Source organism: Electrophorus electricus, chromosome 22 (assembly GCF_041902795.1).
Source record: "Electrophorus electricus isolate QZ-2024a chromosome 22, ASM4190279v1, whole genome shotgun sequence".
Lineage (NCBI taxonomy): Eukaryota > Metazoa > Chordata > Actinopteri > Gymnotiformes > Gymnotidae > Electrophorus > Electrophorus electricus.
In genome coordinates this window covers 7,440,267-7,461,275 of record NC_137518.1, presented here as the reverse complement: position 1 = coordinate 7,461,275, position 21,009 = coordinate 7,440,267, and the positions used below count along the sequence as shown (strand labels likewise).

The 21,009-nt window shown below is 39.5% G+C and overlaps 1 protein-coding gene and 1 long non-coding RNA gene across 5 annotated transcripts in view; one reads left to right on the top strand and one right to left on the bottom strand.

Annotated features, from left to right (window-relative positions):
* The window catches only part of rargb (retinoic acid receptor, gamma b), a 35,157-nt gene that overhangs the window by 12,306 nt on the left and 1,842 nt on the right, over positions 1–21,009 (top strand). For 3 of the 4 annotated variants that reach the window (XM_081705563.1, XM_081705564.1, XM_081705562.1), the window contains 6 exons: positions 16,677–16,825; positions 17,582–17,723; positions 18,820–18,983; positions 19,352–19,528; positions 19,837–20,041; positions 20,739–20,897. In XM_081705563.1, the coding sequence (XP_081561689.1) occupies positions 16,677–16,825; positions 17,582–17,723; positions 18,820–18,983; positions 19,352–19,528; positions 19,837–20,041; positions 20,739–20,897 (996 nt within the window). Of the gene's footprint in view, positions 1–7,483; positions 8,015–16,676; positions 16,826–17,581; positions 17,724–18,819; positions 18,984–19,351; positions 19,529–19,836; positions 20,042–20,738; positions 20,898–21,009 lie in introns of those variants that run through there. The other variant, XM_027002043.3, reaches the window with a different exon arrangement.
* On the bottom strand, positions 15,614–19,450 carry LOC113572453 (uncharacterized). The gene is made up of 3 exons (XR_003410111.2): positions 19,319–19,450; positions 18,545–18,601; positions 15,614–17,714 (listed from the first exon to the last, which is right to left on the bottom strand). It is a non-coding gene; the product is annotated as an uncharacterized LOC113572453 (long non-coding RNA).

Sequence of the window (21,009 nt, the reverse complement as noted above, 5' to 3'; positions counted from 1 at the left end):
ATATGTGTGTTGTTCACTTTTATAGAGTGATAGTATTGGGCAAAGGAAAGCACTTTAAGAGTCCAGTTTTGTCTCTGGAAAACAGCCTTTTTCCACACAGCATGTGTGTGCCACCAGCCTTTCTCTTTTTATGCATTTTTACACTGAGAAAATATTCCAGTGAAAACTACAGGGGGGCGCTGTTGCCCATCAATGCTAAGGGGTTGGTGAGAATGAGACAAAAGAAGCAACAGTTGAAGTAAGAGCAAAAGAGAAAAGAGGCTCATAGACAAAGAAAGCCCTAAATTCATTCTTTAAAAAAAAAACTTTGAACAAATATGAACTTTTTTATTTGCATGCCCTCATAATGAGTGATAACATGTACACATGGACACAAACGCACATGTAACAAGAAGTTGACTTGCAGCAAGGTCTTCACCTCTTTCCAATATTTTGCAATCTCTTTAAGAGCTCTAGACCTTGTAAGATATCAGATATCAGCCTATATGGTGTACAACATTCCACTTGTTTTAAATCATTTCATTAATAGTATGAAACAATTTCCTCTACAAAAGTACACTTAAGGTGACCCTATCGTAGGAATATATTAATTCTTAAACTGTTTGCCTGCCTTGACCAGTTCTCTTAGACACCAACAAAATTTACAAGCGGTCCCGACTTGTCATAAAAGTCATGCACAGATCTTTTCAATGATCAGGGGACTATCCTCCGCTGAACCACCTGACACTGGAACGTTGCATGTGTGTCATGACATATTCTTTCATCTGTCTTCCCCTTGACACCCTCTCATGGTAGTCCTGTATTGCCTTGCTTTTATCTTATTTTATGTCAAACCATGTCTTATATATCTATCTGACAGTACAGACTTTTAGTGACAACGTCTCTACTCAATTAATGTTTGTTACCTATTGGTTGGCTTTGTCAGATCTTTATCTGACTATTTATGCTGTTGTAGGGATATGGTTTCACTTACTGATCTCTAAAAACAGAAAAGTTGCTCTTTTTCCTTGTAGATGGCATTTCGATGAATGACACTTCCAAACATCAGGCAGAGGGTGTTAAGTCTTATAAGGCATTTTTGTGCATAAACAAGAGTTGTTTCTGAAGGTCATTTATGCCAATTTCTTTGTTCATTGTGGCATGATACCGCTGATTTCATGACAAAAGTATGAGAAAAACAAAATCTTAAAATATGATTGCATGATGCCCAATGTTAATTATTTCTGGCCTATGTAACTTTAAATGCTTTAAATAAAACAAATGTCTGGTCAGGATAGTCTAGTTGACTTTGTTGCTCAGCCTCACAGTTTGTTCCATGTCCAGACATGAGCACACACCAGACCAAGCAACTTCCTCCATGTCAATCGATCCTTGCCACATCATGGCCTAACACTGGTGGAGCTCTCTGCCCTTCCCTCAGCCCTTCTCTCTCTGTGTCTCACACTCACACACACACACACACACACACACACACACACACACACACACACACACACACACACACACACACACACACACACACAAGAACTAAAGAGAGTAAAGGAATGGGGAAATATACACATATAAGAAAGGATAAAAGAACACAGAAGAGTTGTGTTGGTTTATATTCAAAACTGTAGCATCAAAGACAGCTGTGTGTGTGTGTGTGTGTGTGTGTGTGTGTGTGTGTGTGTGTGTGTGTGTGCATACATGTGCATGTGCATTCCTGCATTTTTATCTCAAATCTTTGCTATTATGTGGTTCAGTCAGACCATACACAGAGAGTCCATTAGCAGCATTTAATAAGAGATAACATCTGCTCTTCCCTCTGCCTACTCTTTCCTTTATTCTCTGAGAGAGAGAGAGAGAGAGAGAGAGAGAGAGAGAGAGAGAGAGAGAGAGAGAGAGAGAGAGAGAAAGAAAGAGAGAGAGAGATGGTTAGTCAGTTGTCTTCAGGTACCATTGTGCCTGTCACACTTCACTGCCTGTATAAGTGACTTCACCTGCCCTTATTGTTCCATTGTGTGCATTCGCTGGTATCATGTGACATCTGCTTTGAATACTCACTGTCTTTGCATTTCAGGCTCAAATAATTCATTAGCTACACTTTTGTTTTTTGTAAATAATATATAACAATTGGTAAGTTCACTGAATCATAACACCATCCAGGCAAAGGATTAGAAATGAACTTTTTAATCATTACAATTTTTTAGTGCGTATATAAATGAAACATATTATTTCTTAAAAGATTTGCATAGCTTTAATACTTTAAGACTTACATTTTAAAAACCTTCTTGTGTGCAGTCTGAAGGTTTATTCTTTTTGCAATTCTGTATGTACAGAAGCAGTTCAACTTAAGTGCTTTCACTCATGGGCACAATACCATGCCCCACCTAAAATATTGTAAGTATTTTCCAGACCATTCTGAAAGTGCTGAAGCCTAGTTCGTCCTCAGTATTCCCACAATCCATTAGAATTTTTGAGTGCATATAAAACACCACTTTGCTCAGTGTTCTGGAATAGTTAATATTGAATTTGGACACATAAAAGGTTAGGCCAAGCGCTTCTGAATCCCAAGTGTATTTTTTTACTATTGAGTTAATAACTGGCAGGAATGGAAAGTCCTTGCTTTCCTTCAGAAAATGGCCAAAGTGGCATTTCAAGTTGGAATTTTAAACTGTAATGTTCTAGAAATGTTCTTAGGGTGCTGGCACTTGTTACTACAGTTCTTCTTGAAGTAGAATTAATGTTAATGTATGCAGTGCCAATCCACTGCACATGATAATACAGGACTAGAATTATCTGCAAACACCATTCCTCAGATGTGGTCTGCTGTCCCTGGAGGAGGAAAAAAGAAATTACATTTCATTCAAATGAACCAAACAATCAAGGCTATCAAAACTGAAAGACTGCATAGACCAGAATTTACACAGACAGAAGCTCCTAAATGGCGAATGACTGCGTAAACCAGAATGTTACGTGGACTGCAGCTCCTAAAAGCTGAATTACTGCATAGACCAAAAAGTTACACAGACTGCAACTCCTAAAATTTGAATGACTGCATAGACCGGAACATTACACAGCCAGCTGCTCCTAAAAGCTGAATGATTGCATAGAGCACACCGTTACACAGACAGCTGCTCCTGAAAATCTTGTAGTAAATAAGATACATAACAGAACTCATGATTACATAAACACACAGATTACATGTAAAACATTAATTATTTATATATAGTGTATTCCTCCATTCTTTTATTCTCATTTTTACACAGACACATTGTCACACACTTTCTTATATCTCTAAACTTGAGAATATAGTCAAATGGTCAGGCATAGTGTAGAGACTCTGGCTCCTGAAGTAAACTACCAGGAATAAAGGAATGCATCATATAAATGAATGGTACATTTTCCTCCCCAGAGAGTGAGAAGGAGAGAAAAAACAGTTCAGAGGCTTCTGCTGTAATGGCACAAAATCCACACAGTTCCTCTTTCGCCCAGGTCTGTTAACCAGCAATAGAGTGTGTGTGTGTCTGTGTGTTTGTGTGTGCATAGACGTACACTAGTAATAATCTCATTTTGAACAAGAAATACATAAACACAGACTCTGCATGATACAATGCAAAATTGTAGGTATTCAGTAATGATGGGGTCTGATCTTTTATCTGAGCAAAGAGATGCCAAGCTAGCAGAGAGAAAGGAAACTCAGAAACTCAGCTCATTATGTGTGGGAGACACATCATATGAGAGGAAGATGAAAGACTCAGAGTGACATAATTTTACACCAATAAGAAGTCATAAGGCAATATTTACTTGGAGACCAATCGATCGGCACAAGGTGAACATGGGAGACCTAATAGAGATATAGGTCAACGGCATTAGGGCAGAAGATGTTCACCAAATGTTTAAACAGATTTAATGAAAATCTGTTTGTTTTTTGATTGAAGGTACAACATAAAATCACGGAATTACCACAACATACAGCCAATTTCAGAAACATACTAAATAGACAAAAATTATATAACTGTATGTTTTAACACGTAATTGGTTTCGAAAGTCATTATAGATTTTGAAATGCTGTATGTGTGTGTGTGTGTATGTGTGTGTGTGTGTGTGTGTGTGTGTGTGTGTGTGTGTGTGTGTGTGTGTGTGTGTGTACACATATACACAAGTTTACCCAGAGTGCCTGTAAAGGAAACCCTTTCCTCCCCCATCAAGTTCAGGTTACAATTCATGACAAGGACATGGCATGCTCTCTCACACACACACACACACACACACACACACACACACACACACACACACACACACACACGCACACACACACTGGCACAACCCCAAACCCACACACCCTAAGGTCCCCCAAGGATCTGCACATTCCAATACAAGCAAATACAGCGCACACAGCACACAGTAAAAAAAAAATGCCAGGCCAAATGGCATGCAGGCATCTCTAACCGCAACGTTTTTGGGGCCGGTTTTGTGAGGCCAAGCTGCAGAAAAAGAAAGAGGAGGAGGCTCCTCTTGAACAGAGTAGGTCTTGTTTCTGGTCCTCACCAGCCCTCTGAGCTAAACGCTGAAGAACCTGAGGCTGAAGATGCAAAGCCTTGTGTGGGGCTGGAATGTGGACAAACTGCTGATAGCAGCAAAGAAAGAGTGAGAGGGAGGGAGGTCGAAAATGAGACTAGAATTATAGTATTAGATAGTAGAAGAGAATGAAAGATGAGGAATTTGAGCAAAATAAAGCCAGAGAAACAGAGGAAAGAAAGAGAGAAAAGTACTAGAGAGAGCAAGGAAATGGGTGGCCCTTTTCCTGTCTGCATTCTCCATGCGTTGCTTCGTTCCTGTCTTTCTGTGGTCCTTGTGCCTTGGGCGGTATGTGTATGTGTGTATGTATGTGTGTGTGCGTGTGTGTGTGTGTGTGTGTGTGTGTGTGTGTGTGTGTGAATAAGAGGGAGTGTGAGATGGTCTCTTATGGGGTGAGGAGGGGTGTAATTGCCTCAAGGTGTGGAGAGAACAGAGCTGGCTGAAATTGTGCAGTTCTGCTCCCTGCTGTGTGTCACAGAAGAGTGTGTGTGTGTGTGTGTGTGTGTGTGTGTGTGTGTGTGTGTGTGTGTGTGTGTGTGTGTGTGTGTGCGTAAGCATGTGAAACTAAGAGACAAAGAGAATGAGGAGGAAAAAAAAGGGGGGGGGGGCGGTGTTGAAAGACAGGTGAAAATGTTGAGACAGAAGGACCAAAGGTATGAGGTGAAACAGAGGGTAATGTATGTGGGGATCAACAGACATTGAATAAAAGAGAACAAATGAAAAGTAAAAGGCAGAAGAAATTGTTCCACTTTAATAAAAGAGGTACCTTATGTATTTATTTTAGGAATATTACAACAGTGACAGAATGCAACTATAAGCCATAAGGCAACAAACAAGAAATCTAAACAAATCTAAACACTTCCAAGTATCATAATCACAAATAGTCCAGAAAATACAAATAAATACCATAGTAGTATCAGTAGCAACTGAATGGAGAAATAGTTAAAAAAAAAAAAAAAAAAAAAAAAAAAGACATGGAAAAACAGACAGGAAAAAGAGAGAGAGCCGGTGGTTGAGGACACAGTGCCAAAATCAGGGAGAGAGAATGAAAGAGACAGGCAGGGCAGCAGAAGTTTTTTTTTTTTTTTTTTGGGGGGGGGGGGGGGTGTAGTTAGCGCCCCTCTGGGGGTGCTTTCCAGAGTTCAGTCCTCTCGAACGGGGAAACGGGGGGGGGAAGGGGTGGACCATATAGATTGCCAGTAAGTGCTCCTTTTTCGAATGGAGGGCCATTTTTGAAATGGCTCAAAGGCAAGTGATGTTTGTGCAATTGGTCTGATTTGATTTGATTAACTGAGTTATAAAAAAGAGATAGTGTTCTGATGTTGCAGGAGGGTGTAAACACAGTAAGATGTATAGTCAAGTGTCAAAACACAGCCATGTGCCAAGGAATGAGATCTATTTCAGACACCTGGATCACTGAGTCAAGCAGTGAATTGCAAAGTGGCCAAGCAATTAAACCCACTATCCAGTTCAAAAGAAACTGAAACTAATCGCTGCCACAGTTAAAATTATCACCCAGAGTAGTGTCAGAAATCATAAAATAGGCTTTGGCTGAGTTGGGAAATATTTGTATGGAACATATAGCAAGGAACTGGCAGGAGGTTGGTTATGAGTCCAAAGAGATTGCTGACGTCGACTGGAGTCAGAGTCAGTAGCAGCCATTTGGAAAACCTACCACAGATTAAGACCGCATTCACTTGTGGTCCGTTTGATGAAATGAATTACTGGAAAGTTATATTTATAAAAAATGATGAAGTTTAGAAAGTTTAGAAAAGAGAATAAGAGTGTGGTGTGGCTAATATGGGCATAAATAATGTTATTTAGGACTTCCAGTGAAGGCAGTGGCAAAGTGAGGGGGCAGGAGCCACAGAGGATGACTGTTGGGCTGCCAGACCAAATACAAATGTAGAGAGAGAGAGAGAGAGAGAGAGAGAACGAGAGACAGAGATAGAGAGGAGGTGACATAGAGGTCAAGAGACAGCTTAGCAAAGGAAAAAAAATCATATTTTTTTTTATGTGAATTGTGTTTGTCCTAGTCTAGCCTTTACTTGTTGTTTGACTCCCATGCCTGAGGGGGGCGCCAGGCTACAACTATCCAGTGTTCCAGCAACCCCAAACTCTGCCTCCCTACCTGCAAAGCCCTTCTGCAATTTGTAAAATCAGGGCTTGTAGAAAATGCCACTAATGTTTCACTAGTTTCATTTACACTAAAGTAATTTCAGCACTAGAGTAATTTCAAGAGCAACATTTCTTACAATGAGCAAAAAGCACTGGAAATGAATTACTGTTACACAGCAAGATATAGTTGTTCCAAATATTTATTGAGCCTTCGTCTTAGGTATAAGAAGCCTATGAAAAGAGTTTTGTAGTTCTGTATGATTTTTATGTGTTTTTCTTTCTTTACTTAATTTACTGTACCTTAGTGTTTTTTATGTTTATCTTACTGTGTTACTATGTTACTATGTTTTTTATTCTAATGGCCTTGTCATTTATTATAAACTTCAACATATAGTTATGAAACCTATTTATAATTACTACTTGAAACAGATAGAGGTGAATAACCAAAATAATACTTTTTTTCATCTCAAGAGCATTAGTTATGTGCACAAAAGCATCTGCATTTGTGTTGTTACGAGGGATATGTTGAGAGAGAAGAGAACAATGTTAACATTAACAAGTGAGGAGTAATTGGAGGGGGTTGAGAAAAACTGAGACTGAATTATTTGTTTTCATTTATAAAATTGAAATATGACACAGGGGTGACTGAGCTCAGGCTGAAAATGTGAGTGACAGAAAGCTTTGGCTTTTGGACCAACCAGATGAGCTCCCGCCCCCCTCCCTCCCTCTTTCTCCTTTCCTCCTCCCTCCCCCTCTGTCTAATGGGGGCTGAGCTAGACATGTTGTCTCAATGTGAGCAAAGTTAGTGCACACTGTCCTGCTGAACCTCCACATGGTATTTAGAGCTTGTATGGTTTTATACTAGGTTTAGGAGCTCAGCTGAACCAAAGCCACAGTGGCAGGAGAGAGGAGGCGAAGGTGGTCAGTCTGGTGTCTTGGGGTATGGTTTTGGCTGGAAGAAGATCTGTTGTAAAGAATTGACGGCCCAGAGACCCTGAAGCAGCAAATTCCAGCTCTTTTGTGACACTCACTGTAGAAGTTGTTTGTTCTGACACACAGCTGATATTGAACGTTAACTCTAAAGAAACCTGGCCCTGGGTATCAACCATCGATTTCTATCTTGTTTGCTGGCTGACAGAAGTAGAGTTCTGCTTGTAGTCTAAGTGGACATTCTAGTGAAAGGTGCACATCATGTTCGACTGCATGGAGGCTCTGGGAGTTGGCTCAAGGCCTCTGTTTGACATGTCCACCCAGGGGTCATGCATGCTGCGAAAGGCTAGCTCCTTCTTCTCTGGTCTAGAACCCTTCTGGACCAACAGCACCAGCCTGCAATGTAAGTGTTGGTCTATGTGATCTCTTAATTTTGATGTGTTTTTGCTGTTTGTTTGGGGGAGGGGGGGGTGCTTGTGTGTGTGTCTGTGTGTAAGAAAGAGAGAGACATTTGATTATTATTCAGTGTCTACATGACTAATAGTTCTTCCATCACATTCCCATATTCTTTCTTATTTGATTTATTGAGCTATACTTCTAACATGTGCTCAGGTGCTCCACTCAAGGTAACAGTTATTCAGTCACTCAGTAGAGAATAGTCCTAACTCTTGAAACTACAATGCAAGTACCTGTTTAAAATCCATGGTATTAACACACCTTTAAGACAGGTGTAGTAGAAATTCAAAATATTTTCTGAACTCAGGATGAGAAAGTCATTGGATACATCTTTTATACTGTGGTATGAATAAGGTTTCTGAAGAAGGTTGAATGCATGTTAGCTATTGACTAAAACATTTTACATCTTTCTAAGCTATATTAAGATGTGCAATTATGCTTGGCATTACATTTTAGATGGCAAACCTTATTGGAACACAAATCAACGCCACTCCACCTCAAGGGATTTCAGGACTCGTGCAAATCGGTATGTTCCAGGAAGTTGGAACTGTGGCAAACAGTTTGTTCATAGGCTGTAGCGAAAAGGGAGGACATAGATGATCTCTCATTGTGTCATGGTCAAAAAGCTTTTCAGGCGCGGTGTTCAGTTTCATTTAAAACGCAGAATAAACTTTGTAAACTTCGTGGGACAATACACGTGAGGAATGGGGAGCACCCGCTTAATTCGTCGCGGTTCGGATTACATTGTTCACCGCGAGAGTGACGAGAGGATGTTTGAGCAGCGATTTAGCCCACCTCTTGGGCAATTGATCTGTCCTGCTGTCATTTAAGTAGTTAATTTATTTTGAAGCCATACACTTTGAAGTTTTTCCTGGTCTAAAATACAATTCGTGCGGCGGTAAAGTAGTTCTGATTGCCTGAAGCGTACGTATCGCTTCCACGTTTCCCTCGGTGGATAGCCTACTGAGCAGATTCATGTGATAATTTAACATAAAACTGCGCACACACAATAATAATAATAATAATAATAATAATAATAATAATATATTTTATATATGATATATTATTATTATTACATTAATACAATTTATAAAATGTGTGCGTGTGTGTGAAAGCACACTGCTGTGAGAGGGACAGAGTGAGGCTCATTATTTTTCAGTTATTAATTATAACTGAAAGTCAGTTATAATTAGCTACAACTAGCTCAATTAAGATTAGACAGCTTGTGGTGATTAAAATGGAACAAGTGAGATGAAAAAATAATAAAATTGAGCTGATAAAGGGATGCATACCTATTGAGAATCTTTTAACTGATTGTCAGAAAAATAAATCGTAGGGAAATAGCCCATATGTGGCTTTTATTCAAAGCACACATCTCACTTTTTATCGTAATAGCCACACAAATCCAAGGTATTGGTCTTCGACAGTAATCCATAGATTGATTACTGATTACCTTCTCTTTTAATAATTCAAAACTTATAAGGTCATCTTGGACAAGGACAATGTTTGTTACAGTGGAAGGGACAGAGGAAAACCTCTGACAGAATGTAAACGGTGGACAGGGGATGGGGGGGGATGCAGACCACATGCATAGCTCTAAGATTTAAATGTGCACTAGAGAGAGTATTCAAACTCAAAAAAACATATTCCCATGTTTCAAGAAAGTGAGCATGTACTGGTAAAAAAAAAACTGGTTAAAAAACAAGCCATAATTAAACCATGCTTCCTCCAATAACCTTATTAATGAATGATCAATAGATGATGAAAATTATGTATACTTGAGAAAGCCCTTCTGAATTTGTCTGTATGAGGCAGCCAACTGGACTTTTACTGTGTGCCTGAATAGACTTCACAGGCCCCTGTTGGAATTTGGCCTTATGCTGTAATGGCATTTTATTGCTGGACTGCACTGGGTGAGAGAAGCATTGTAAATTGCATGGGCTCATCCTGGTAATCTCCAGAAGCTTGTTCTCCCCCAACCCCCCAACCCCCCATCACCCTTCACTGGCCAGGACCGTTGCCCTTTGTTCAACTTGAACTTGTTGTGTCTGTTATCCTCCGGACTTACTGAATTAGACAATCTGAACATTGCTAACATTAAGGTTTGATTTGTTGTGTTCTCTGCTTCGGAATATTTCAGTTGTGAGTCAACCCGAATGGGATCAAGTAACTGTAGATCAAAACATTGTAGTGCTGGAGGTCAGCAAGCCAGGACGTAGAAGAGATTGTTTGGTTTGTTCCTCAGATATAAGATGCTTAATGTGCTTCACTCCTCCTCAAAGATGCTTCAGTTACAAAATTCCATTAAGCACTGAAGCAGTTTTATGATGCATGGCCATGGGTCTTGACCTCACTCTTCCAACTTTCTGAATATTTTTGCTAAGTATTGATAGTTTGACAAGCTATAATAATACCAAGCTCAACTTTTTCCAGATTTCCAGATACAACTCTTCTCCAACTTGCCAGTCCTAGGTTTTAATCAGAGCTGAGGTCATTTGTATGGTTGAGACTGTGGGGTTGTTTCACAGAAAAGAGCTGTGGTGTTTTTATTTATATCTTTTAATTTATTGGGGGGAGGGAGTTAAGTGTAAGATCGAGACTGTGACCAAATGTTGACTCTGCTTCATAAAAATAAAAATTATAAATTTATGGGGTGCTGTAAAGTAGAAAGGGTGCTTTGTGTGCATGCTATTGAATTAGAGGGGCAATCCTGGTTTAACAACTAAGACACCCTCAGTGCTCTTCCAACAGGCTAGGATCATGTGTCTGTCCATGTGTGCAATATATATTATGATGCACCTGTACTAAGTATTTAGAACTGATCATCAGAATACTTTTCTCTGAAAAACAGAATGATTGCTGTTTTGTTTTCAGTGGCTATTTCAGTCAGTGTTTGGTCAGTCATAATTCTGTGTGTGTGTGAAATATTTCTATTTGTTTTGCACAAAAGGCCAAGGTTATATGTTGTTGTTGCAGGGGAGTGTAAACCCATCCTGCAGGACACTCCAATGTTACCCATTTTATTAGGTCAGCTTTTGGATGGAATTCAGGTTTTTGTTTTGTGTGTGTGTGTGTGTGTGTGTGTGTGTGTGTGTGTGTGTGTGTGTGTGTGTGGCATCTGTATTTAATGGTGTGAATTCCTCTGCTGCATCTGTGTTAGCTGTTTATATCCTATGTGTGACTGTTTTGGTGTGTCCATGGTTGTGTATGTGTGTGCGTGTGAGAGTATTATTGGATAATTTCCTGGACAGTGGTCGCCTTTTATATGAGGTTTCCTTGCAAAGACAGGAAGAACTCTGAAGGAGCAGAAAGATTGGGTGGTGGGGGAGTGACCTAACAGTTATGGGGGAGGTATAAGATGTAATAGGTTTGGGAGTTATACTGCAGGTGATTAGTTTACCTGGTCATAACCACTGTGTAAAACTGAATATTTGAATTTGTAAGGTTATTCAGGTAGAACCAAACAAATACAAAATATCTCATGCATTGTAATTAAATAAAAGTTGTACATTCACTTAACTGACATACATGTTATGCCTGTGTAATGTTAATGTTTGTGATAAACTGAGAACTGAGATATATGCTTTCATTAGCAATTCTGTTAGGCACAAAAGGAGTTTGAATCATATAAAATATATGGAGGAGTAACTTTCAATTTATGTTTTTTTCCTCTGCTCATGCATCAGTGCACCTTATTTCTGGATATCATTATCAGCCCTTTTACCCTTACCATACACAGCAAAGAGTCACTGCTTCAGACCATGGGGCCAGCAGTACAACGGCACTAGGAGAGCTCTTTCCTGGTCCTAGGTTATGTATAGGCTATAGTTTCCCACAGACCCACCCAGGGCCTGGGAGGAGCACAGATTTGTTGAGTATTAAGTGGATTTAGCCTAGCAAAAGACTACTGCCATTGTTATGGTGACAGGCTCTTAAAGTAAAATCAAGGATTGGTTGAGGTCAAGAGCACTTGGATGGCTTGAGGGTGTTTCAGTAACCTGGGTGATTTGAGGGTACTAATTTCAATATATTGACATGCTAGAGCTGATACTATTTTCAATATATCGACATCTGTGCCATACAAAGAGCCATAGCGGAATACTTTATTATTCAAATAGGTGTAAAATTAGCAGCATGTTTTCAGGTTGACATATTAACAGTTTGAATATCCAATACACAAATTCCTCTGAATGCTACAGCACATAACACATCAGAGGGAACATATTAGAATGCAAGCAGTTATGTAAAAGTCACATTTCCAAATCAAACGAGGTTCAAGGAGACTTCTGAGCACCGCAGCCCAGTATTGGGCCAAACATACAAAAAGTAGAGAAAAGAAAAGAAAGAAAGGAAAAAAAAGTCCTTTATGCTGAAACTTGAGAAGTGCTGCAGCTTAGTGCAAGGCGCCAAGATGTGCACCGAGTCACTGACATTCACCTGACATTCGCCGTCTTAGGAAATCTTGCAACATGTGGGCACTTCACTGAGGTGATATTTCTTGTATTTCGAGAGCACGGACACATGCATAAATTGGATAGAATCATAGGAAAACTGAACTGAAAACTGAAGAATATTCAACTATTTAGAAACTAGGCATAGCACACAAGTTATGCAACCTGAAAACAATGATTAGTTCTATCAGGCACTTCAGAGTTAGTGTGATGGACTTTTTTTGCCATCCTATTGAATTTTATTTTGTGAGCAGGTGGGACCACAGATCAGGATTCTCATTCCAGTGATCCTTATTCTAAAGTTACTTGATGAGATGTGAGCCTGGACTCATTTACAAAATCTAGCTGTAGTTTAAAACTCGACACCTATAACTCATAGTCTTTGTTATGAACACTGGAACATTAAGAGCTCCTTGTAGAACTGAAAACAAGTCTGCAGCTTTCTGGCAGTGAGTCATGCACCAGAGTCCATTTACACACACATACACACACGTGTATATACACACACACACACACACACACACACACACACACACACACAAGCATGCAAAGGAAATGAAAGAAGCTATTCAAATATGCTCCATTTTCAATACCACAGCCCACTGTGTGTATGAGTGTATGCATGTGTGTGCGCATGCAAACATTTCACAGCGCCTCAGCTACTCGTCCTATTCATGAGATATGCATGATAATAATTACAGTGACTGTTCCAAGTTCATGCATATCATTCTTTGTAATGGCCAGCACATACATATTTTATAATTTCTTTCTATGAGATATTTAGAAGTTTCAATTTAAAGAAAATTGCATCCACTGCAAGTAACTTTGTCCAGGAGACCATTTTTTCTTAGCCTTCTGTATCAGTGTTTCTTAATTCTTGAGTGTTAATGTACAACACAAATTGCTTTTTCTTTTTTTTTTCACAGAACAATGACGTCATGAATTGATGGAAAAGATGGAAATGTCTGCTTACCACAAAATATATAAATTTACATGTAAAAATTCAGTTAAAGGACCCATGAACTTGATTTTAAAATCCTTTTAATAGTAAAGTTATGCATTGGAATAAGCATTTACCAATGTTATATTCGCTAAATATGTATTAATACAATTTAATAGTAGTTAAATGCTGGGGGGGGGGAGGTCAGATCGTATAATGATTGACAGTATCATCTCCCTGACAATGTAACAAACCAGCATTAGTGGCAGTGGTGGGTGCACAGTGTGGTTTAGCCATTAATGTGGAAGAAAGTGGTCATTTTATGTAAGAGGCATCTTTCAAATGTAATAAGGTTTAAAATATTGTAGCAAATCTCAATAATGCAATTTAGAGGATGTCTGTGATCCAACATGCATCTCGAAACAAAATCTTCTTAAAACTGCAAATGTGAGCAAAGCCTTTCATTGTATACACCAGTATGTGCCCTCAACCATTAGACAGTTATATTCTAAAAAGTGACAAGTTTGTAAATAGCCACCACTTCCAGTGACAGAACCAGCGGGACCTGTGAAATACGTCAAACAGACCAGACCTTATGTACACCAAAATTACCAAAGTTGCCCCATGCAACTCAAAACCAACCAAAAAAATGATTAGAAAAAAATAATGACAAACTCTCTCAAAAGAAAAGACTAACATCATTCTTTCAATCTCATCATCATCAGTTCACATCATTCTCAACATCATCAGTCTGCCAGCTCATCGTAAATAATTTACAAAAGCTATACAGAATAGTGAGCAGATCATCAAAATAAGTCGACAGGGGCTTTAAAGAAAATTAATGTAATGCAAAAGAGCTAATGCCGATTCTTTCCTGACTGTCATCGATAGTTATCTTAGAATTTTTGTAGTAAAGTACTCCTTAAGAAGAGGTGTTAGAGATGTGAGAGGTGCTTAAGAAGTGGATTTGTTTGTTCTTCAAGAAAAGCTGTTTTAGGTAGCTTTCGTGCAGAACTAGTTATATAATCAGCAACAGAAAGGACTTTCAACTTAACACCTACTCAACTCAAAAGCTGGTAAAAAAAAAAACAAAAAGCAGAACAATCAAAAGTTAGAATACCTTTTCATTGCACACGCTGACACACTGTCAATCATTGCTCTCATGGCACCAGACTCTGACTTCTACAATAGGAGGTGTTATTTTCAACACCTCTCCCAGAGGCTTAGGCATTACTGCAAAGCGTGCTCAGGTTAGGGTTACTACGTAAACATGGGGCTCTGGTTGCAATCTTTGTCCTCAGAGAATGTTGGGGGGGGGGGGGATTTCCATATTCTGCTAATGTGAAGTTGTTTTTAAAAAGTTTTTTAAATAAATTTTTTAAATGTTTGTTTCATAGACATGCATCATTTAGAAATTTGTACAGAAGAAATAGTAAGAAGCACCAACCATCAAATCAAAAGAGGTCCCCTTTAAGAAAAATCATAAGGCCGAGTGCTAGTAACTGAAACTAGGCTGTTGAGCTTGCTCTCATATTCCTAATGTTGTGATTGTTTCAGTTGTTCTTCTTTTGCAGGGCAAGGTAGTATATACACACACACACACCACACGCAGATACATGCATACACACACATAATATGTTCATGAGCTGGGTATGGTAGTACACACACTGTAAGATGGGTATGATAGTATACACTCACACACATACTGGGTAATGTAGACACACTGTATGCTACCATGACTTTTAACTCATGTTTAAGTGTTGAGTGGCCAAAGTGCAGTCAAAGCCAAGGTCAAAGTGAAATGGACATGCTTTCATTTTCACACACACACACACACACACACACACACACACACACACACACACACACACACACACACACACAGTCTCTCTGTCTCTCCCCCTCATTATTTCTGGTTCTCATTCTCTTCAAACCCTACCCCTCTTTTTACTAGATCACCCCATTCTGCAGCCTGTCCTTTTTGAAGTTGTCCCTCCCTTGTTAAACGGTGGCTGTGGTGTGAGAATGAGGGGAGAATGGGAGGAGAGAGATGAGGGGTGGACACATTTTGGCCTTGTGCTTTCAGAACACTGGGTTGGCAGGGACTGTTTGTGAGTCATAAAAGTCAAAGCTCTGGAGATCCCAGTTCTCAATGTTTTCTTTCTCCTTTTTTTTTTTTTTTTTTTTTTTTTTTTTACAAGTTTGGAGCTAGGGGGACAGCTGGCAATGGCATGAATAGCCGCCCAAGGTGACTGGGTACCAATAAAGCTCCGGTCAGCTAGGACAGAGGCCCCCCTCCCAGCCTACAGACGGCCTTTATGGAGCATCTTATGAGTCTGGACCTCTAGTAAAAAGCCAGCCAGGCAGGTCTAAGGAATTTAGGGTGCAGGAAACATAAGGGGTGGGGGGGAGGGGTTCAGGCAGGATAGAGGGTGACGAGAGGTGAAGGTTGAACTAAGTGACAGCAGTTGAAGTTAAATAGCACTATTCTTGTTAGCCAGAGGGAACAGCAATGTGTGTGTTTGATTATACAATGTTTACATTGGAGACTCATCACAAATAACATTATGTGTCAGCCATATGTGTTTTTTGCTTTATGTGCATCTATTCCATTGTGTGTTTATAGGTATGAGTGCATATCCATTTGGGAGTGTGATATTGAATTGGATAAAGACACACACTTAAGATACACACACACACACACACACACACACGCGCGCGCACGCACACACATGCACATACGCACAAATCCATATTAGGTGTGTCAATGAAAAGCTTGTCTGCCCCAGACAACTTTATCAGTGTAGCCAACTGGCTTGAAATTCACTTTTGTGTCTCTCAGCCTCTGGTTATGTCTCTCCCCACATCAATCACCACCTCTGCCCCTCACTGGGTTCAGAAAATATTTCCCTCTGAGATCACTTCTTGAGCTTGGTACATTTGAAAACCTCTATCTAAACTATCTGCCCTTTAAATCCATTAATATCACCAAACATATGTTTATAGGTCTACATTTTATTTATAGAATAAGAATAGGTTAAGAAGTTGCACACTTAAAAAAAAAAAAGCTACAAAAAGTCAACAGAATCAGAAGCGACTGGAATTGCAGATGCCAATTTAAAGATTTGTACTTTCCTAAATGTTTCTTTTTCAGCATTTTAAAATAACACCCATATCATTTTCTTTTCTTGTAACATTTTGTGTCTCTCTCTTTAAAGCTGTGGAAACCCAAAGTACAAGTTCAGAGGAGATGGTGCCCAGTTCACCTTCTCCACCCCCTCCTCCTAGAGTTTATAAGCCGTGCTTTGTGTGTCAGGACAAGTCCTCAGGCTACCACTATGGAGTCAGCTCTTGCGAAGGATGCAAGGTAAGGAACTATGACGAAAGCCATCAAACTACCTCATCCAACGATCCAGTTTACCATTTTCATGGGCTATTCAGTTTGATGTAGTGGAGCTCTGATGTGTTTGCTTTGGTTTGAGTCATTTGCTTCAGGTCAGTGGGTTCAGTTCAGTTTGATTCAGACCAGTGCATTTTAGCTTGAATGCATGGGTTTGCACAAACCAGCACTTGTATAGACAAGTTGGGCCAGTAACAGCAAATTTCAGATCAAAATATTTGTTCTAGAATTACTTTGAGGGTGGCACACACTCTTGCAGTGTGTTGAAACAGAGGCTCCCGGACCAGACAAGGACTACAAGAATGTCTGCGTTGTTGTTCTATTTCAATTTCAAAAGCACCTGAGAGATATGAAATTCTACAGCCCTCCATTATCCGACTGAAATGTGTTAGAGTGAAACAAAAAAAGTGGACAGGTATGTTTTCAAGAGCATTTCTTAGCTGGTCAAGTGCTGCACCCTAGTGGAGACGTTTTTTATTTATTTATTTATTGGTTTATATGATACATTTCCTACTCAAGGATCTGGAGACCATTAAATGTTAGTGGTACAATTGTAGCTTATCACTTAAGCGTTTAGTCATCTCAGTGGGCCCACATTATCCAGTGCATTCAGCTTATCGCTAAGAATGTTTTAACAGCTCATATTGTGAAACTATACTGGAAACACCTTGCTGCTCTCCTTGTAACTCTTCTGGTCTGTATACCTCTCACTGTCTTTCTCAGGGTTTCTTTCGGCGTAGTATTCAGAAGAACATGGTGTACACTTGCCATCGGGATAAGAACTGCCAGATCAACAAGGTGACCAGGAACCGTTGCCAGTACTGTCGCCTACAGAAGTGTTTTGAGGTTGGCATGTCTAAAGAAGGTGAGAAAATTCATAGTTTAAGGAAGTGAAGCTTCCTTTCAGGCAAGATGTTAACACTGACGGAAATTAACAGAAGGCAGTGAGGATCTGAAATATTAATGGGCTCTGAGTTCAGTGATTATTGGAGTATCTGTGAGCCTGCAAGAGCGGTTCCAGAACATATAGGAAGAAAGTGTAAAAAATGTTAAGAGGGAACCATATATGCCCTTGAAGCAAAGAGCTGTCGATCCTTAGCAAGGTAAGGATAGACTTATTAGGTAAAGATAAAATGCATTGTGAAACATTTTTGGATTTCAAAAACTAGCATTTCAGAAGTGCTTTTTTTCCCCCCCCCCCAAAGAAGCAAGCAACTACACAGCCTTTAATGTGTCATTTGATCCTGCCAACATCAACCAAGCACAAAAAGACCTAGAAACTGAGCCAGGAGCAGCCACCCCAGCTGCTGATCATGTTTGTTTTATTCATTTATTAGTTTCTCCCACATTGGGCATAGCCAGCAAGTGCACTAGGCTGTCTCACCACTATCACAGGGCTTCAATCTCAATGTTTCCACTGAGTAAAGGATAGTCTGCATGTGTTAAGCACTGCACGCAATGGTGCACTGGGAAAGCCCTTCCTGCCATTAGCCCACAGCCTGGAGTTCTCTGCCAGCAGCACACTTTCCTTCCTCTCAGGATATCCACTCTAGGCTGAGGCACACTGGGAGTTCTCGGTCTCATACTCATCTATATATTTATTTATTTATTTAGAAGCATACACATACATTTTAATAAAGAAGACTGTTCCCCATTACTTCTCTGACACAACATTATTGGACGTACTTCATCTGAAGCGTTCCAACATGTAGTCCTATCACTCAGTTTCATTGGTCCTCAGGCCTGGTGAGAAATACACAATATTATACTTTCAGTATTAAGTCAAGTGAAGAAGGGCCTGATATTTAGGTGACAAGATTAATAAAGCACCTCTAAAACGGATAACAAGGATTGTGTGACACTTGTATAAATGACTGCCATAGCTATTATTTTTACTCTGAAACTGGAGTTATATACATGTTTTTTCATGTATATAATAAGCTCTCTCTTTCTCTCTTCAGCTGTGCGGAATGACAGAAATAAGAAGAAGAAAGATGTGAAGGAGGAGGTTGTGTTGCCAGAAAGTTATGAGCTGACTGGAGAACTTGAGGAGTTGGTCAACAAAGTCAGCAAAGCTCACAGAGAAACCTGCCCCTCTCTATGTCAGCTGGGAAAATACACTACTGTAAGTTACAGGCCAAAACACAGACACACAGACACACAGACACACAGACACACAGACACACACACACACACACACACACACACACACACACACACACAGAAATATACACAATTTGTACATTTGCCATTCTAAAAAAAAATCTGTTGTTACTAAAGAAATGTTACTAATTAAACATGTAGATAAAACATTTTAATAGATTTTTAATATTAGATACATTTTGCATAGATTTTTAATATTTTGAAACAAAAGGTATGTATTTAATACTTCTGGTTTTATTGTGTCTATAAATATGCATTTTGTCAGAGATGACTGTTTATTTCATTGTTTCCCTTTACCTTCTGGTTTCTCTTACTCCTTCTGTGGCATAGAACTCGAGTGCAGATCACAGGGTCCAACTGGATCTGGGCTTGTGGGATAAGTTCAGTGAGCTCTCCACTAAGTGCATTATTAAGATAGTGGAGTTTGCAAAGAGACTGCCAGGTTTTACCTCCCTGACCATTGCAGACCAAATTACACTGCTTAAATCTGCCTGCCTTGACATCCTGGTAAGAACTACTCATACATAGATATGCACTACTTAATAACCATTTAAAACCATTTTTACACAGGTTTTACTGTTAGTTTGAGTTTTTCCACTTCATTCACCCATTCATGGGCAAAAAATAATAATAATAATTTGTATAGCGCCTTTTTTACCCTCAAGGTCACTTCACAATTTAATGGAACAAATAAGGCAAATTTATGTATTGCATCCTTTCCTTCTGTTCTTCCTGCTCTTCATTTTATGTTTTAGTAAATGCTACTTTTGCAGTGATGATAATTGTCTTTCGATCATCCTTTCGCTTCCTCTCAGATGCTGCGGATTTGTACGAGGTACACTCCAGAGCAGGATACTATGACATTCTCGGATGGGTTGACCCTTAACAGAACGCAAATGCACAATGCCGGTTTCGGGCCCCTAACTGACCTTGTGTTTGCCTTCGCTGGCCAGCTTCTTCCTCTTGAGATGGATGATACAGAGACTGGCCTCCTCAGTGCCATCTGCCTTATTTGTGGAGGTATTGCAGTATGTTCAATATGAAACCAGCCCTACTATTTGAGCATAATCTTTGCAGTACAGTTTTTGGGAAATCCAGCCTTGTTCAGTTTCAAACATTATGTGCTATATGTGAAATTACAGGTCAGTCAGAACGTCACTGATTTACATTAAAGGGCATTTAGCTGATGCTTTTATCCAAAGCAACTTACAATTATGACTGAGTACAACTAGAGCAATTAAGTGTTAAGGGCCTTGCTCAGGGGCCCAACAATGGCAACTTGGCAGTGGTGGGGCTTGAACCAGCAACCTTCCAATTACAAGTCAAGTACCCTAACCACTGCACTGATATATAGGATTTGCACTGCTATATAGTACATAAGAAAATTGCTTCTTAGTCTTATGATTTAGGTCCTGAAGTTTAGAATTGGAATGTTTCTGAAGAGATATGTCAGAATATATCTTGTTAGTCAACACTGAACCAGTTTAAACAATTCTACTTGTTTCTGATGTTTACTGTTAGATTATTGATTACTGCTTCCTATGGCTTTGTTCTAATAGTATATTACTCTTTTTACATCTGATTGTTGATATATAATCACTCCTTTATCACTCTTTGAATGGACTTCTATGTGTCTTGCTGTGGGTGGCTGCTCACTCTTCTTTATTAGGTCTAATTTTCTACTGATTTTCATGGTCATCTTGAATGGTTTGTGTAGACCGCATGGACTTGGAGGAGCCTCAGAGAGTAGACCAGCTGCAGGAGCCTCTTCTAGAGGCATTAAAGATTTATGCCCGAAGAAGACGCCCCAACAAACCGCACATGTTCCCCCGTATGCTCATGAAGGTCACTGACCTCAGAGGCATCAGCACTAAAGGTCTGCTTACACAAACACACGTTATATATTCTATTTACACTTCCCTTTACTGCCATAGAGTGGAAGTATCTGAAAACATCTGAAGTGAGCTTAACTACATGAAGGAAAATGT